General features: G+C 44.3%; 1 protein-coding gene across 2 annotated transcripts in view; it reads right to left on the reverse strand.

Annotated features, from left to right (window-relative positions):
- LOC122656003 (translation factor GUF1 homolog, chloroplastic) overlaps positions 1 to 20,396 on the reverse strand; it is a 90,015-nt gene that overhangs the window by 51,473 nt on the left and 18,146 nt on the right. For both annotated transcript variants that reach the window (XM_043850417.1, XM_043850416.1), the window contains exon 5: positions 9,748 to 9,813. In XM_043850417.1, coding sequence (XP_043706352.1) covers positions 9,748 to 9,813 — 66 coding nt within the window. The remainder of the gene's footprint in view (positions 1 to 9,747; positions 9,814 to 20,396) is intronic.

The following is a 20,396-nucleotide window of genomic DNA, read 5'->3' on the forward strand; positions in this document are numbered from 1 at the left end:
CGGGGTGGTTATTTTCTGCTCCCACAAGTATTTTAAACTTCTTTGGTCGGATCTCACCACAAATTGGCGACCAATCAAGTAAGAGTGCCACCTCTGCACTGCTATGACAAGAGCTAAGACTTCTTTTTCATATGTAGAAAGTAGGAGATTCTGCCCTTGCAAAGCCTGACTGAAAAAAGCTATAGGCTGGCTCTGTAATAGGACGGCGCCGATTCCCGATTCACTAGCATCGCACTCCACAATAAAAGTAGATGAGAAATCGGGTAAAGCCAACACAGGTGCACGTGTCATGGCCTCCTTCAATTTCTTGAAAGCTTCCTCCGCTGCCGTTGTCCACCAGAACATGTTCTTTTTTAGCATATTAGTGAGAGGCCCTGCTATCTTACCGTAGTTTTGAATAAACTTTCAGTAATATCCAGTGAGACCAAGAAAACCACGCATAGCCTTCATTGTTTTGGGCTTCGGCCAGCTCATCATTGAGGATATTTTGTCGGGGTCGACTCCAACTCCATCGGCTGAAATTATATGGCCAAGGTAATGAATGCGGTTTTGTCCAAATTAACATTTCTCCCTCTTCACAAACAGTTGGTGTGCTCTAAGAAGTTGTAAAGGGATCTCCAGATGTCTCAAATGCTCCTCCCATGTAGCACTATAAATTAAAATGTTGTCAAAGAAAACTAAAATGAATCTCCTTAAATAGTCCTTGAATACCTGGTTCATTAGTGCTTGGAAAGTCGAGGGCGCATTGGTGAGACCGAAAGGCATTACCAAGAACTCGTAATGTCCATGATGAGTCCGAAATGCTGTTTTTTCGGTGTCCTCTGGCACCACTCTGATTTGATGATAACCTGAACGGAGATCAAGTTTGGAGAAAAATCGGGCACAATGAAGTTCATCTAGCAATTCATCTATCAACGGTATGGGGAACTTATCTTTAATAGTGATTTTATTGAGAGCCCGGTAGTCCACGCACATACGCCAAGTATTGTCGTGCTTCTTGACGAGAATCACCGGTGATGAATACGGGTTGTTGCTACTTGCTAGACCGTATAACTCCAGTAGAGAGCATGTCGCCAACTATCTTCTCAATTTCTTTTTTTTGAAAATAGGGATGTCAATAAGCTTTTACGCACACTGGTTGCGAATTGGGCTTGAGTGGGATTCAATGATCATGGAACCTGATTGGTGGTAACCCCTTTGGTTCAGCAAAAATATCTCCATAACCTTCCAATAGTTGTTGAATTTCTATTGGAACTGAATTTGTTCCCATGCTTGTAGTGGGAGGTGAGATGGAATTAAGTTGTAACAACAACCCTTGCTTGCTTTTCCTTGTTTCACGCATGGGGTTATCCATCACTTTATTTTCACCTGCAATCATTCCTTTGAATACTACTTCTTTTCCTGCCAACTCATACTTCATAATAAGATTTGCAAAGTCCCAGGTAATGGGGCCCAATTTTCGTAACCAATGAGCACCTAATACCACTTCATAACCACCCAAAGCCAAAAGAAAGAAATCTGTCGTTACCGTAACTCCTTGAACAGATAGAGAAACGTTGGTGCACATACCAGGACTTGCGATCTTCTCTCTAGAGGCAACCATAACTTGAAATGGTTGCTGATTTGTAGGGGAGAGCCCAACCTTCCTTGCGAGTTTTTAACTCAGGAAATTATGTGTACTCCCAGAGTCAACTAACATAGTCACTGCCACACGTCCAAGTCTTCTAGCAATCCGCATAGTCTCTGGCGCCCTTACTCCGCAAATGGCATGTAAGGAGATTTCAGGTAAGTGGGTTACCTCCTCTATCACGTCATCTCCTTGTTCTGGAACCGCATCATCCTCCTCCTCTGCATCACAGCCTTCAATGAGAAACAATTTTTTGCATTTGTGCCCTGGCACGAAGCGCTCGTTACAATTGTAACAGAGCCCTTTGGACCTCCGCTCCTGCATTTCAGTAGCTGTCAGACGTTTAATGGGTAAGGTGCTGCCTTCCTTCATGGGTTCCTTACTGATGGCGGTACCCTTGCGTGGTTCAAATTGGGGGGTTGCCCTCCTCTGTGAGACGTTTCTGGCTCCATACAGCCTAGCTAGGCCAATAGCACTTGAGAGAGTGACAGGTTGGGCTGCTAAAACGTCAACCTTAATATTATCTCAGAGACCACTTACGAAGCAGCTTACCTGTCTGTTAGGTGAAAGTTGCCCAACCTTGGAGAGGACCTTCTCAAACTTGGATTGGTAATCTCGGACCGTCCCCGTCCGCTGCATTTTGGCAAGTTCGCCAAAGAAATCCTGGTAGGGAGTAGGACCGAACCTAGTGTGTAGTCCTTCACAAAAGGTTGCCCAAGTCATTTCTCCATCTCCTTGCTTGTATAACTGATACCACAGCTGCGCCTCCCCTTCGAGATGGAAAGATGCCAATGCAACTCGTTCCTCCTCAGGTGTTTGGTGGAATGCGAAGAATTGCTCCACTCAACAGGTCCAGCTAGTGGTGTCTCCATCCCCGCTGTACCGAGGGAAGTCCAATTTGACCATCTTCGGTAGATATGTCTGCTGGGAAGTCGCGGTTCGAACCGTGGGGCTGTTCAAAACCAGCCTGAAACCCCCTAGGTTGCTTGTAGATGCTCTAGAATTTTCCCCCACTTCACCATCAGCCTGGTACGGTTGGGATGTATTTAATTTTTCGAACATTTCGCTAATCTTGGCAAGAAGCAGTTGCTGCCCTTCCAACTTAGCCAGAATTTGTTGCCGACCTTTGTTTAAGGAGCTTACGTCTCCTTCCAACCTTTCTACACGCTGCTCCATTCCTCGGCTTTGATACCAAGCTGGTATATACGTAGATGAACCCTTCTTCCCTATCGTTTAAAGCTTAAGAGATTGAAAAGGAATAGAATTCGGACACGCTGTTGGTGAAATAGTTTAGTAACGGATGGCTCTATCGAGGAAGCCAATACCTCCCTACTCGTGAGAGCAGAATAGTTTTTGGATTGAAAAGGCTGTCCACCTCATCATTCATTATCATATTTATAAAAGAGTAGACTCACAGTTACACCCCACTACCTCTCCCTACAATTCCTCCTACCTAACTCCCCCCTCCAATAGCAATAAACTACCCACAACTACACCACTCAACGTGGGATAACTACTAAATAATAAATTAAACAGCAACTCCTATAACTTCTACATAAAATAGCAACCCACATTCTACATGAAATAACGGTTTTGGTCCACGTCACGCTAACACATATCATTGTGGTGGGGATTCAAAATCTTATGTTGAGTTGCAGTTCACATGTAAGGCAGGATACACACATGCAACCCAAGATGAGGATCATGGTGCTCACCCAAAGCCACATGCTTACAGTCGGAAGGGTAAGTGTGGCCTCAATCCACATGTTACTGACGTGCTTATGGGGGGGCATGGAGTCACTGACCATGATTTCCGATCATTTTGGTGGTTCATCAGGCCATGGATGGTATACTTCTTCGGGTGCTTCTTCGGGCTATAGACATGGGGCTTCTTCGGGGTATAGAAGTTATGGATACAGTCAGGCACAACCACAATTCAGTATTGTACCAACATTGGCTAGTCCAGAGCAGTACACGCGATTCTACTGAGTCGGAGTCGCATTACCATCACTATTTCAACTGGGGTCAGTATTGCGCTATCTTCAGTCTATGCACATCATCATCCTGATTGCTCCAGTTAAGTGTTAGATTGTGCCCACAGGCACACGGTTAATATGTTTCTATTGTTTATCATTAGCTTAGTTAGTGAGAGGGGCACTCTTGGTACTTTATTTCTTAATTCTTGTGTCGGTTATTGTGCTGCTTATTCATTATAAATACAATATGAGGCCCATGGATTGCTAATTCTGCTCACAAGACAAACCGTGGGCAGGTTCTCTCCTCTCTCTTTATCGATCTCTCTTCTTCTTCCTTGTTGCTACCGGTTGTCTTTAATGGACTGATATTGTCACAGCTCCTTGGCCTAAAACACTTCCACCCTCTGAGTTTGAACCAGCCCGAAACTCTTTATGGTATTACAGTATTAGTACATGTAAGAAACCTCATCCTTTATACAATTTCAATTCAATGCACTTGTCTCATGAAACATTGTTCTCCTTTTTAGTGTTTATACATGATATATTTTATATATTGTTCATTTAAAATGTTTCATGCTTCAAAAGTGTATTTTGCATGTATCCTTATCATTTCCATGTGTATCCTGTGTCTCTCTGATACAGTATGTCTCTTAAAAAAAACCCTCCAATACGATACCCGATACTGATACTTAAACCTTGATCACAAACATAGCCCAACTTAAAAAAACCCAACCTTTGAACCCAAAGATACGCCCAACTGAAGCTCCAACACCAAGAACAGTATAAACCTAGTGAAGTGCAAACTTGCACCTAAAATCACCCTCCTCAAACAGAAAAAATCAACTAAACAAAGAAAACGCCCCAGCCAACTCAACACCACCTCTTCTATAGGCTGAGACAACCTAGCCTTGACTTCAGAATGTAGGTCGTTTCCCATGTAAACCCGCTTCTTTCACTCTGCTGCTGGAATTCACCCTAAATGCACTTCCACTTCTTGTGGTCATGGGGCCATTATAGTTCAACTCTAAAGTTGACTTCTGCCTCACCCTGATGATACACTTCTCCAGAAAAGTGACTCACCTTCTTCATTCTATTCTCTTTTCCTCCAACCTTTTAAACTAGTTAAAAGCTGTAGAATTCCGTGAATATTGGCTTGTCTCTGTGACAATGGCCATGTCTTTATTTATAATCTTAGAATATTACAAATATGAAATGACTTGCTCAACACTCAACTAACACATTTAACATGTGCATAATGAACCTAGACACTATAGGTACAAGGACAATATTACCCCTGAACCCATATTACAACATTCCCCCCTTAAGTTGGTGCATACATATCAAACATGCCCAACATGCTAACAATAGGAAAAAATAACTTGGTACTGATTCCTTTGGTAAGGATATCAGCCAACTGTTCACTAGACTGAATGAACGGGATACAAATAACCCCTTGTTCCAACTTCTCTTTGATGAAGTGCCGGTCAATCTCAACATGTTTGGTATGATCATGTTGAACCGGGTTGTGAGCAATGCTGATTGCTGACTTGCTGTCGCAGTAGAGCCTCATGGGAAGATCAGCATTCATCCCAAACCTTGAAGAAGCCCCTTGAGCCAGAGGAGTTCACAAATACCTTGTGCCATAGCCCGAAATTCAGTTTCAGCACTAGATCGAGCTAAAACAACTTGTTTTTTGCTTCTCCAAGCAGTTAGGTTTCCTCCAACAAATGTGCAATACCCGAATGTTGACTTCCAATTATCAGAGCTGCCAGCCCAATCTACATCAGTGTAAGCTTCTATCCGGAGATGATTAGTTGGAGAATACAGTACCCCTTTTCCAAGAGAGGACTTGAGATACCGAAGTATCCTGTATGCTGCTTCCAAGTGAGAAGAGTGAGGATCATGCATATATTGACTGACAACACTCACAGCAAATGTGATATCTGGTCAGGTATGTGAGAGGTATATTAATCGGCCAACTAACCTCTGATAGCTACCCTTATCCACCGGGTCACCTTCCTTACTCTTCAAATGTGTGTTGGGGAGTATCCGCTGGTTTACATCCAAGCATCCCTATTTCATTCAATAGATCGAGGGTATATTTTCTTTGGGAGAGAGATATGCCCTTAGCTAAATAGGCCACCTCAATCCCTAAGAAATATCTTAATCTACCCAAGTCCTTGACTTCAAATTCTATGCCCAAATAAGTTTTTAGCATCTGGATTTCCTATGCATCATTGCCCGTTATTACAATGTCGTCAACATAGACAATCAAGATTGTCACTTGCTATCCCACCCTTTTAACAAACAATGTGTGGTCAGCATTGCTCTGCTTATACCTATATGCAACCATAGCCTTATGGAATTGGAATCGGCCAAACCAAGCCCTTGGTGACTGCTTCAGACCATACAGAGCCTTCTTTGACTTACACACCTTTCCCTAAGTCTCTGAAGAGGTAAAACCAGGAGGTATCTCCATGTAAACATCCTCTTCCAAGTCTCCATGTAGGAAGGCATTCTTCACACCGAGTTGTTGGAGTTCCCATCCTTGATTCACAACACAAGAAATAATGAACCGCACAGTATTCATCTTTGCTACAGGAGCAAAGGTCTCTTGATAGTCAATTCCTTGGGTTTGAGTAAACCCTTTGGCTACTAGTCTTGCTTTGTATCTTTCTACTGAGCCATCAACCTTGTGCTTCACAATAAAGACCCATTTACAACCAACAAGTCTCTTTCCCAAAGGGGGACTTACCAAATCCCAGGTCTGATTTTTCTCAAGGGCAAGCATCTCTTCATTCATTGCAGCCTTCCATTTCTGCTCGGCTATTGCTTCCTGCCAATTGTTAGGAATAGAGACAGAGGATAAAGAAGATACGAAAGCATGGAAAGCAGGAGTTAGACAGTTGTATGACACAAAATTAGAAATGGGGTGTTGTGTACAACTTCTTTTTTGTTTTCAAATAGCAATGGGTAAATCGAGACTGGGATCAAGAGGAGGCTTACCAGAAATACGACTAGGAGCAAGACTTAGAGTAGGAACAAATGGCGATTGTGTAGGTGGTGCAGTGGTGGTGGTCTCTTTCTCTTTGTACCGAGGGCCATCCAAAGGAAAATCAGTTTCCCGAGAGTACGTTTGTTTCACATTTTTCTCCCCCTGCACCTATTGCTCAGTCTGTCCCACTTCCTATTCCTGACTTTTAACTCCATCTTCTAGTTCAAACGAAACATCCTCTATAGTAGGTATTTCAACATCCGGAGGAGCAATCAGCGGGACCTCTTCACCACTTAGAATCTCCCCCTGAAGAGGTACTGGCTGTGGAAAGTAAGCCTCAGACTCCTGGAAAACTACATCCATGGTGACAAACACCTTTCTTGTAGGAGGATGATAGCACTTATATCCCTTCTGGGTGGCTAAGTAACCAAGAAAAATACACCGTAACCCTTTGGGATCAAACTTGCCGTGTACATGGTGATTTCGTGCCAACACGACACAGCCAAATACTTTTGGCGGCACAGTCAAAGTGGATTTCCCAACCAGCAGATCCAAGGGACAGCTGCCATGTAAGACCCGAGAGGGAAGCCTATTAATCAGATAAGTGGTGGTGAGTACAGCAACACCCCAGAAATGAGAAGGCACAGCCATAGAAAACATAAGAGAACGAGCAACCTCCAATAGATGTCTATTCTTGCATTCAGTCACCCCATTTTGAGCAGGAGTGTCAACACAAGAAGTCTGGCGTATGATCCCATGGCTGTCCAAATACGAGCGAAAGGCACCATCCATATACTCTTTACTATTTATTTGATCGAAGAATCTTCACCTTGGCATCGACCTGGGTCTGGACCATTTTATGGAACAAAAGGAAACAATTGAACATATGTATATCATGTTGGAACCGCTTCCTCTAAAAGGCCGACCTTGAAGGAAAGGGAGGAAACAATATGTATATCATACTGGAGCTCTAACACGGCGGACTATCCAAAGGGAGACACGGGTGGATAAATAATTCAACACCTGCCCGCTCCCAGGGAGATTCGATACCGTGACCCCTGTCTGCTATGATACCATGTAGAATTCCGTAAATACTGACTTGTCTCTGTGACAGTGGCCATGCCTTTATTTATAATCTTAGAATATTACAAATATGGAATGACTTGCTCAACACTCAACTAACACATTTAATATGTGCATAATGAACCTAGACACTATAGTCTATAGGTACAAGGGCAATATTACCCCTGAACCCATATTACAACAAAAGCAAACTCCCCTCCACCAATACAGACTATGCCCCGACACTTACTTTCACCACAATAACTGCTACTTTACAGATGCTACAGCCATGACCTTCCACCTTGTTGGTAACATCAACTCCACCTCCTCAAGAGTCTTACCTTCAGTAGCCTCCATATGATCATCTTAATAGGATTTCCTGACTCTGCTTCACTATACCAGTCAATCTCCAAGACTCCAATCCCTCTTCACCAGCCTCTCCGCACTGCTCATTTCCTGTGAAACACCCACATTTGTATCATGACCCAAATCCCTCACACCAGGCAGTGAACCTTTTGTAAGTAGCAAGTGATTTATCAAATCTCTTGCTGGGAAGAAATCCTCAACAGTAACGACTTGAAATGCCATCACACGGAACACATATCCTTCAGATTCTATATCGTGGGCCACCAATATGACAGAACAAGTTCACAGTGAGGACACGGCCTAAACCTCTGATGTTGTTCAGGATTGGTTGGGAAATGAGTCACAGCTAGAAGGTCAGGAACTAAAGAAACTTTTGGAACTGCTGAGGTGCTACCACTGCCATCAAGCCTGAGATCCACCAATAGCTAAAGAACAGAAAGATAAGAGACAGCCACCAGCCAATTATAATGTCTTAAACTTGTTGATTTTATACACGTCAGTACACCATACACAGTTCACAATGTTTTTATAATAACCATGCTATAAATAATAAATAAAGTGCGTTCAACATTCAGATTAAACAAACGTTGGAGAATGTGACTACATTGTCGTCAAAGTTTGTGTGTTTCAGCCTGTTCAACTTTTCAAGATGTGTGTTGTAACTTGCAACCAATAATTCTCTGCTACATTGCAAGAAGAGAGTTATTTTTACCCCTTAGTTTTCTTTGTAAAAAATCAATGGCTACTATTCATAGAAAATATCAAACACATGACCGTACGTGGAACTGATAAAAAAAAAATCAAAGGCTTGTTGAAATTAGAGACAGATATAAACAGTTAAACAGAATTCAACTCGAAAGAGCCACATCCCAATTAGATGGCTCAGCTATAGAAGATCTTACTCAGGCACTTGCACTCTGGAAGCTCAAAAATGAAGAAGTTTCAGGATTCATGTTTGTAGGTTTTGGCTACAGATTTATGGTGGCAACCAACCTGACATTTGTCTTTCAAGTAACTAAAATCACAAACATATGCTTTAACAAAAGAATGTACTTTTAAATAAGTAGATACGCATAAATGGCATATACGTGTATATATATATATATATATACAACAACAACTCAGCCTTATCCCAACTAAATGGGGTCGGCTACATGGATCCTTGCTCTCCAATCAGTTCTATTCAAGATTGAAAACAAAAGAGTATATTATCAATAAGATGCGCCTGAATAAAAGTAGCATCAAGAGCCTAAAAAAGTGAACAGGAGACGGTATCTATCAAGGCCAAATAGGGCAGTTGATCCAAAAGGAAAAATGGAAAAAATAAGATAAATCTCGGGATGGGAAAAAGATGCTGAAAAGATTCAGTGTCGGACCATTACTGTGTTTACAAATTTGTTTAGCCCATCTTTCTATTTCTTTTTTCTCCCCCCGCCTCTCCCCACAGAAAGAGAAGAATACCAGTGTTAAAATCATTCTTGCCCATCATCCAAACTTCAACAAGACATCCAAAAAAATATGAAAAAGAAAACAGTAAATTCAACCTAGTAGCTGTAAATAATACTTTATGCCAAAAACCCAGCAATAATACAAATTGTCGTCTGACAAATAACAAGCACAACCACTAAATTATTGGCAAGGAACTTTCCAAAAGAAACTAAGTAACACAAATAATGAATGATGAAAAAAACATATCTATTAGTTGTCATGCTAACACTTACAGGAATGATTTCAAGGTTGTTTTCTAGAGCCAGATAAACATTTGCCAGTGTCTGAGCTTCCACCCCCTGCAGCACAGTGCTCATTCAGTTTACCAGAAATGAAGGCTGCTTTTTCTTCACATAAAGTTTTCCAATTCTACAAGTTTGGATTCCATAAATCCATAATGATATAAATACAACATAAGCAATGAAGATTGGCGAAGTGAGAATAATGGATCCGGCTAAGCAAGGAGTTTAGACCATCCCAAACCCAAAACTTCTCCTCATTAGCTATATCAACTAGTCATATTCTTGCTGCAAGAGGGAATTCAGTCGTGCCCCTTCAAATGGATCTGTTAATCCATGGGAGCCAGTGGAATTATAATTCTTTTCACATTTTCAGTCCTTTAATCGATTAAGGCTGTCTTTACTAAGTTATTACTTGGAAAGTTGATCAAATACTTCCATGTCTGACCACCTCCCAACGGCCCAGCCCGCCAGCTCCCCCACCCCAAGCCTCTCTGCCCCCTGCTCCTCTCCTTGTCCCTCTACCATACCATCCCCTCCCCTCCCCCCTCCCCCCTCCCCATCCGCTCCCGGCAACAAGACCGGGAGTTCCCTCTTCAGCCATGCCCCCCCTGCTCGTGAGGGCCACTTCCTTCACTTCGTCTCTCCCTCCCTCGTTGGCAACAAGAAATTCGGTCTCTGCCCTTCAGGACTGCTCGACTCTTAGATCTCTAAATGGAAAATCTGTTTGGTAGGGCATTTCCTTGGGAGCAGAACCCCCCCCCCCCCTCTTCAATATTGCCAAGATGTCCCTTACAAAACAATGGACAACTACTGGGACATTGAACACTTACCTGCTTCAGAACGGAATCTTCATCTTTAAATTCTCTGACAAAGACGATAAGCTGAAAGCCCTACACGGAGGACCATGGCAAGTGGGCAAAAAGCTCATCTTCCTCCGTCAATGGGACCAACACCTGCAACTCAACAAGGTCGACTTGCAATCCATTCCGCTGTGGATATTGCTTCCAGGCCTTCCTCTCCACTACTGGTGCGAGCAGGGCCTTAGTATCGTTGGATCCATTGTGGGAAACCCACTCTACTAAGATGAAAGAACAAAAATGATGGATCAGCATGCCTTCGCTCGTAATTGTGTTGAAATATCGAGCGACAAACTTCCTCCGAGCTTATGTCACCATCGTGGAAGATGAAGGTTTCTCCTTTCAATAGGATATCCACTTTGAATGGCTACTTCCACAATGCACTATCTGCAAGGTCTTCGGTCATCCCACCAAGGACTGCTCTCCCAAATCTCCAGCCCCTTCTAAGCTTGAAGACCATTACCCATCCACGTTGGCGGATGAACTTGGCTACTCCATCTACCTGCCTCCCCTAAGGTTGATGCAACCCCTGGATCCTGTGGCCGGAGAAGTAGGCACCACCATCCTCGCCTCAAAGAGCATCAGTCCACCTCCCTGCTACCGCTGGTCCAAACTGGTTCGCGGCTCTCCAACCCATTGGTCTCTGTGGCAAAGACGACAACTACTTTGACCCCCCTCTAAACACCTAACAACTTTGTTGGTCGGCTCCATCCCCCCTATTGTTCGACCATCTTGTTGCCCTCATCCCCCTGTGACCTCTACTTCTTCCACACCTTCAACTCTCCCCTCCCCCCCCCCCCCCCATTTTTTCCCAGCTGACTTTATTGGAGGGACCCACCCCTCCTACCCACTTAACCCCCCTTTCGGGCTCGTCCCTTACTGGGGCCCCAAACTCATTGATCCCAAGCCTTCGGCCCCCTCTCTTCTCGGGCCCCTTGGCCCCATCGAGTCATCGACCCAACCCTCACTAACACACCATCCAAACTTCGTGGGTCTTCCAGGCAACCCACCCAATCCGTCATACTCCATTGCAGAGTCTCCCCTCGCCCGAGCCCTCCCATTACAACTCCTCTTCTGCAATACCTCCTCAATTCTCCTCTTTGCTCTCCTCTCTTGCAAAGAGGTCTATCCCGCCTTCCTCCAAGGCCATCTCTCCCCATCCCCCCCCCCCCTTAAAGAGTATCGCTGCAATCACCAAAGCCATCCCCGGCTTCCAACCCTACCCATCCTTCATCCTGCCCCTTAAGGGCCTTACAGCATCCTCCTCCCCTTGGCCCTTGCTTAATGTCTCCTTGGATAGTCTGGAATGTCTGAGGTATCTATTCCTTGGCTAAACAAGCTGACATTTGTTACCAACTTAAATCCAAACACGTAGACTTCTGTTGTCTCCTTGAAACCCGAGTTCTCATTGAAAATGCTCCCTGTATTTCTTCCTCTATTGCCCCCTCCTGGTCTTTCCTTTCTAACTACTCCCACTCCCCCCTTGGCCACATTTGGATTCTTTGGGACCCCTCCAAGCTCTAAATTTCTTTATCCTCCTCTTCCTCCCAGTTCATGCACCTCTTCATCTCAGACCCAAATAGTTCTAATGGTTTTTTCTTCTCAATGGTGTACGCCCTCAACCGTGCCACTGATTGTATCCCCCTCTGGGATGATCTCCGCTCTATTGCTCCTATGGTTGGCTCTCCTCCCTAGGGGTTTGGGGTACAAGTACCTTAGTTAGTAAGTTTGGGAACGGCAATTGAACGGGAACGGATACATACGGCAATTAAACGGACTAGACGGCAATAATACTTTTCAATAATCCGGCGTAATAAAATGCATACGGCAATTATACGATACGTGTTTTATACGGCCTAGACGGCAATAATACTTTTCAAAAAAAGGGGCATATATTCATTATGTAAGTTACATATGTAACATACATTCACCACCTAATAAACAAAATAATAACATATACACAATGATTTTATCAACTAAAATAAACACAATATAATATGCTTAATTTCTGTACTCTCTCTCTCTCTCCCATTGATTCAGGGCCACCTAACAAGTGAACCACAAATTGCATCAAAGAGAAAGTTGTTCAATCTTCAAATGTTTTAACCATCTGATTAGTTAATTTATTGCTTTTAAATGGATGGTATAGTTGCAGTAAAATCACCCATAGCCTCAACTAATTCGTTCCTTTTAGATATGTCCCCAAATCTCTCTCTCTCTCTCTCTCTCTCTCTCTCTCTCTCTCTCTCTCTCTCTCTCTCTCTTCTCTCTCTCTTGCAGGGCTTCAGAGAAGAAAATTCAGGGAAGTATTACTAGCAGAGCTGCCAAGTCTCGAGTCAACCCATGAATAATTTACGAAAGCAAAATCACAAACTTACACAACAGCCGAAGGAATACAAACGAAACCCAGATTTTATACAAGGGAAAAAGCATTAAAAAAAGATCCACTAAAATTGAACATCCAAATTCAGCCTAAAGGGAAAAGAAACATAAATAAGAGAACACTAAAGGGAAAAAGGACAAACCTTCTGAACAGAGACGGAGAAGAAGAGGAGGAACAGCCGAACCGTAATGAAACGAGAAGAGAAGCCGTTGCCGTCGCCTTCGCCTTCACCGTCGCCGGTGGTGAAGATGATTGGAGATTTGGGGGGGGGGGGCGCAGGCAGCAGCCCAGTAGGGTTCGTTCGAAGTTCAAAAGAATGGGAAGGTAAAGTGAAACGAACTCGTTTAGGTTAAGTTTAGTTTTATTTTTTATTTTTTTTAAGTTTTAAAAAGTATTAAACGCGTATAATACGGTATTATTCGCGTTTAATACTCTAACGTTTAAAAAGCGTGTATTTTAGTAAAAATAAGGAAAAATGCGGCAGCAAAAGTATTTTTTATTTAAACGTTCGGGTTCGCGTATAATACGCGTATTATACGCAAACTTACTAACTAAGGGTACAACTTCAATGTTGTTAGATTTGGACATGAAAAACATGATGGAGCCCCAATTGACCTTTCCTCTGTTGATGCCTTCAATGACTACTTCGATGATATTGGTATCAACAATCTCAGATGGTCCGGCACTCCTTTACTTGGCATAACAAAAGTAGTGGTTCTGACAAAGTTGCTTACAAACTTGACGAAGTCTTAGTCAATGAAGCTTGATTGGCCTCCCTTCCCTCCTCTCATGCCTCCTTTGACCTCCCCGACATTTCCGATCACAACCCCATCTCCCTTACTGTCCAACCCTTCATCTCCTTTGGTCCCATGCTCTTCAAAGTCTTTGATATGTGGTCCCATCATCAAAACTTTCTCCCCATTGTTAAATCTGCTTGGGAGAAGCCTGTCCACTACTCCACTTCCCCCCTTACAGCCTTTGCCGCCAAGCTTCACAATGTCAAATGCGCCCTCAAACATTGGAATGCCTCCTCTTTTGGGGACATCACCTCTCGGTTCTCTATTTGTTGAGACAAGTTGGCTACCATCTAGTCCAGACTCCAAACCGATGTTCACAATATTCATCTAGTTGAAGAAGACAAAATGATCTCCCAAGATCTCATCTTGTTGATAGCCCAAGATGAGAGCTTCCTTAGACAGAAATCCAGAATCAAATGAATGGAGCTTGGGGGCTCTAATTCTGCATACTTCCACATATCTTTGAAAGCTTGAACCAATGCCAACTCCATCCCAATGCACGTTACCAATGATGGCTCTCCCATCCACAGTGTTGAAGTTATGAAATCTGAAGTTGTGGGTTTCCTCACTGAGATTTTTCAGCCCTCTATCATCTCGGATCCAGTTCCCATCCCTGAAGATCTGATTAACAAGCTCACCCCCAACCACCTTGTAGATTCTCTTCAAGCCAACCCATCAGATGAAGAGATCCTGGCGGCAGTCCTCTCCCATAAGGCTAATAGAGCCCATGATCAAGGCCATAAAAAGCTACTTTTACAATCCCATCCAGATTAAAGGGTTTAACCGCACCTTCCTTTGCCTCATCCCCAAAAAAGAAAGTGCTTCCATGATGTCTGAATTTAAACCAATCTCCCTATGCAACCTCCTCCACAAGTTCATTGGCAAAGTCCTTGCCAACCGCCACCAGTTGGTTGTTGACTCTCTGCCAATCAATCTACTTTCATTAATGGAAAAAGTATTGCAAACAAAATCCTTCTTGGTAATCAGATTGTCAGAGGTTTCAACAAGATATCCCAAGCTCCTGCTACCCTAAGAAGATGGACATCCACAAAGTTTTTGACTCTCTTAAGTGGGATTTCATCTCGAAAGTTTTGCTTAACATGGCCTTCCCTCCTCTTTTTATCCACTGGATTCATTCATGTAACTCCTCCCCTTGCTTCTCTGTGTTGGTTAATGGTAGCTCTGATGGCTCCTTTGCCTCCTCTGTGGGAATCCGTCAAGGCTGTCCCCTCTCCCCTTTCCCTTTCTCCTTGGCCCTCAAAGTCCTCTCCAGAAGCGTCCAATCGAATACGGACCAGCACCTCATCTCCCCCATTCCCAAATGCAAGGCCCTCATGTTAACTCGCCTTGCCTTTGCTGATGACCTCATGATTTTCTCAAAACTTTACCCTCTCTCCATTGAGACCATCATGTCCTCCCTTCGTCTCTTCGAAGCTTTGTTGGGTCTCCGCATAAACCTCTCTAAATCCCATCTTTTCCTGGCCTGGGTCCCTAAAGAAAGTAAAGCCCTCCTTCTTGAGTTCACCTGTTTCTCTCTTGGCTAGCTCCCCTGTTAAATACCTTGGCCTTCCCCTCACTGCTAGATTGACCGCCCATCATTGCACCCCACTGTTGGATCTTATCTGCAAGAGACTTAAGCTTTGGAAAGGCAAGCTCCTTTCTTATGCGGCCCACCTAGAATTATTCAGTTCAGTGTTGCAATCTTCCTATCTATATTGGCCCGGAGTTTTTTGATTGCTTGACTCTATTATTAAGGCTATGGAATCTCTCATGTGTGCTTTTCTTTGGAAAGGAGCTGAATCTACTAGATTTCTTCATCCTATAAGTTGGGCCACTGTTTGCCTCCCTAAAAAAAGGGGGTCTTGGCTTAAGAAGGATTCAAGAGGTGAAAACTATTGGCATTCTCAAGTTGGTTGGAAAATTGTTAGGAAGGAAAACAGCATATGGGTCGACTGGGCCTACGCCTCTCCCCTTCGAAAAGATACTCTTTGGTCGGTTGCCTCCACCTCAGATGCCTCTTGGTCCTAGCGAAAATTTTTGAAAGTCCACCCCATTGTTCTTGGTGCTATCTCCTCCAAGATTGCTGATGGCTCTTCTACTTCGCTCTAGCTTGACAACTGGCATCCTTTGGGTGTCCTTTTCTCAATTGCGGGCGCAAGAGCTATCAACTCCTCAGACATTTGCAGGGACACCTTAGTTGCTTCCATTGTCTCCAATGGTTATCCCCCCCCCCCCCTTTCACCCTCCTCCCCCTCCCCTTTGGTGGCCATTTGGAATGCCCTGCCTCCCCTCAGAGCTGGTCTAAGAGATAGGGGTGACAGTGTTTCATGGCTCCCATCTTCCCCGACCTTTGGTTCAAATCTCATTTCAAATGAAGGAATTACAAGAATATTTCAAAATAGATAGATCTCGGCAGCATCACTTCCTATATCCACTTTTCTTTCAGGAGTATATTTTACACTTGCTCACGATCATGATTTAAAGCTTGTCTAGGTCAAAGGCCATATCCCCCACCACAGCTTCACTGTTTGGAGGGCTCTCTCAAACTGCCTCCCGACGCAGTCCCTCCTCATCCATCGTCACCTTCAGGTCTCTCCCTCCTGCTGCCTCTGCTGGAATGGTTCAGAAGTCGCTGATTACTTATTCTTCGCATGCCCCTTCTCCTCAACTATCAGGAAGAAAGTCCTAAAAATTATTGGCCAAGCAATAGAAGAATCCTCCCCCTTAAGAGAGAATGGATTTGGATGGATATGACCTTTGCAGGGAAGACCATTTGTGATATCACTGGTAAACTTGCCTTTGCTACGACCATCAAACATATTTGGATGGAACGTAATATTCGCAGATGGACTACCAACTCTCGATCTTTTGATACGATTTGGAATTCCATCTACTTTGACATCAGTTCTAAGATCTCCAATCTCCCTCACCTAACTGTAAAGGATTCCCCAAAGGAACAGGCTCATTGTTGTCTCCTGGGGTCTATCCATTTCAATTTTGCAGCCCGATGCCCCCCCCCCTTGATAGGTGGTGGCATCTTTGTCCGGTTCTCCCTTTTTAGTAATGAATTTTTTATTCACCCAAAAAAAAAGTCTTTACTATTTTTAGTAATTCCAGTTTCCACTTTTTTCTGGGACGGGTAATGCAGAAAATCTTTTATTCCGAGAGAAGAAAATACATCATAGATGAGAGGGTTAGTGCATAAACCACACAAGGAAAAGAGGGGACAGTGAAGAAATTATATCTCAGCTGGCTAGTCCTGAATGATTTCCCATCATTGGATAACTTTCAGAGAAGCAGCCAATACCATAAACTCTTTAGTGACCATAGCCCATCCCCAAATACCTCCTGTTCTTGTGAGAGTTGAACCTGCAATCAGATCCAAGATTGACCCCACTGCCAAGTTGAGTTTCAGAAATATTTTATTAGCTCTTAGGTGGCTGTTTCGATGGACTCTTAGACTCTTAGTTGGTCTTAGACTCTTAGTTGGATTTCAGAGCCTAAGGGGTTCGCAACCTCCATTTAAATTTCAGACCATTCGGAGGCCACACAATAGAGATCTCTCAATTGGAACAAAGATGGGTTACCGCTGGTTTGAGGACTGATGTCTATCGTGGTTGAAGAAGAATACTTGGTGACAACATATTAATTGTCACCATAGGCCCCTCATTCCCAAAATACCCCTTCCTTTCACGTAAATCTGTCCCTATCCTTTATTTATTGTTAATGCCTAGTCTACCCTTATTCTTTAAATACTAATCCCTTTTGTGCCCCTGCCCCTCTTACTCTACCTAACAGGCCCTTAAAATTTCTGGTTATATAGCAAACTGCCATTCTCTTTTAAAACTTGGAGTCTTTTTATTGATTGGGTGGGCCCATGAGTGACCGGATAAGGGTTTTCAAACCCCAGATTGCATCAGAACAAGGCATAGTTTTTTTCTCTTTAAGAAAAGGTGAAATTTACATGAAGGTTTGTACATCACAATATAAAACATAACAGTGGCACCCAAAACACAGAATACAGCAGAAAAGAAAGAGATCCTAATCTGGAAGAGTAATGTAGAAGGATTATCAGGTATTCACGATGAAACAGAGCAAAAGAACCAGCAGAACAGGGATTGCGTTAAATCTGAGCAGCCAACTTGAGACCTCTTGGGGCAATAATTTTCTTTCTATTTTTTGAGTCTATATCTGTTTCTTTATTGAAGGTCATGCTTGGCGCGTTAGCCAAGTGCTCACTTGCTGAACGCTTGGTCACAGGTTCAAGTCCTGGAAACAGCCTCTCTGCAAACAGGGGTAAGGCTGCGTACATTTGACCCTCCCCAGACCCTGCTAAATGTGGGAGCCTTGTGCACTGGGTACGGCCTTTATATCTGTTTCTTTATTAAAAGGCCATAGTCCCTGGTTAATAGTGTTAGAAAAGGGTTACTACAGTTGTAATTAATGCAATCTGAAAATCCAAATTATGGATCTCAGATGCAAGCAGACCCAATGATCAAACTGTAATCAGATCTGAGATAAAGGAAGCAACTGTGCTGTTAAGGGAGGAGGCTGCTGCTGCTGTTCCGTTGGTCTCCCCGGTGCCGGTGGGGGGGGTCCAACGGGTCAGGGATGCCGCCGCCAAGGTTTATAAGAGGCATTTGCGTGTTCAGAGATGTTTGCCTCCGGTAGCAAGATGGTATCAACATGGATATAGGAGGGTGAGGCAGAGACAGAAGAGGGGTACTTGGCAGCTCAGTGGTGAGGTACAACGACGCATTACTAGGTCCATGGGGCCGGCAGGTTCACTTCCCATCATCCCATCATGAATTGTCTCTTCTGGAATGCCAGAGGGGTAGGGAATAAGCCTACTTCGAGGCGATTGAAGACTTTGATCAATCTGCACAATGCAGACATTGTTGCCATTGCTGAACCTAAAGCTCAGCCGTCAAAAGCGCGTTTGATCCAAAGGAGGATTGGCATGGCTGAAGTTCACGTCTCAGAGAGGATCTGGATCTTCTGGAGGGCGTCGTTGCAGGTCCAGGTGGTAGTGGAGGAGGAGCAGTTTGTCTCTTTAGACTGTGGTTTGGGAAACTCGGTGCGGTTCCTCGTCACCTTTGTTCATGGTCTCTACTCGGTGGGGGAGAGGAGAGAGTTGTGGGAGGCTCTGATTCAGTTTTTGGTTGGCTCTGGGCTGCCCTGGGCGGTGGGGGGAGACTTCAATGCAATCTTGGCCCCTCATGAAAGGTGGGGGGGAGGCCAGCTTGCTCTATGGCTTTGGATGAGTTTGGTGACTATGTCAGTGCGGCAGGTCTCTTTGACCTGGGCTATGTGGGCAACATGTTCACACGGTCAAACAACCAGGAGGGCGCTAGTAGGGTGTTGGCAAGGCTAGACCGTTTCTTGGTTAACTCAGCTTGGATGTCAGTGTTTCCACAGTGTGAAGTTACCCACTTGAGCAGGGTGTGCTCTGATCATTCGCCGCTATGGCTGTCTTGCTCTTACGATGGGAGTCGGCCTCGCTCAGGTTTCAAATTTCAGCAAATGTGGCTACACCACGCTAATTTCCAGGAGTTTGTGAAGTCTCAGTGGGAGGTTCCGGTCGATGGCTCCCCGCTTGTAGCTTTGTATTTGAAGTTGAAACGCCTGAGGGGCTCCCTAAGTACCTGGAATAGGGAGGTGTTCGGCAATATTCACCAGAAGGTTAGGGATGCAGAAGACGCAGTCAGTAGGGTGGAGGTGGCAGCGGACCAAGACGCCAGGCCGCAAACTAGGGAGGCTTTGGGGGAGGCTAGGAAAGTGCTGGAGGAGATTTTCTCCAGCAGTTGTTGCAGGAGGAGATTTTCTGGAAGCAGAAATCCAGAGTTGCTTGGTTGAAAGAAGGAGATAGGAACACTAAATTCTTTCACAACATGGTCAATGTTCGGCGCAAGCAGGGGAAAATCAGGAGGATCAAATCAAATGATGGTGCTTGGGTCACTTCCCAGGAGGGTGTGCAGGAGGTTGCAATGTCCTATTTTGCTGATATGTTCTCCTCTTAGGGCTGTTTTGTTGATGAGGAATTGCTTACTTCTATTCCTCAGGCGGTGACTGAGGGGGATAATGCAGCGTTGCTTGCCCCTGGGTCGTTGGAGGAGGTAAGATTGGCGGTCTTTTCACTTTCTTGCGACAGTGCCCCTGGCCCAGATGGCTTCTCTGGGCATTTCTTTACGGCGTGCTGGGAAGTGATTTGTGATGATGTCTGGGCGGCAGTGAAGGATTTTTTTGGCGGTGGGGCGCTCCCAAGAAGTTATACCTCGGCAAATCTGGCGCTTGTTCCTAAGAAGGACTGTCCGGAGGTTATGTCGGATCTACGGCCTATTAGTCTCTGTAACTTTTCTTACAAGATTTCTCCAAGATCTTTGTTTCCAGGCTAGCAGGTGTTCTCCCTTCCCTGATTGCGAAGGAGCAGGGTGCGTTTGTACAGGGCCGGAGCATACATGATAACATCTCTATTGCACAGGAGGTTACCTCGGAGTTGAACAAGAAAACGAGGGGGGGAAATGTTGTGTTGAAGTTGGACATGGCCAAGGCGTATGACAGGCTCGAATGGAATTTCCTCTTCTCGGTGCTTGCTTGATTCGG

This window comes from Telopea speciosissima, chromosome 3, assembly GCF_018873765.1.
Source record: "Telopea speciosissima isolate NSW1024214 ecotype Mountain lineage chromosome 3, Tspe_v1, whole genome shotgun sequence".
Classification (NCBI taxonomy): Eukaryota; Viridiplantae; Streptophyta; class Magnoliopsida; order Proteales; family Proteaceae; genus Telopea; species Telopea speciosissima.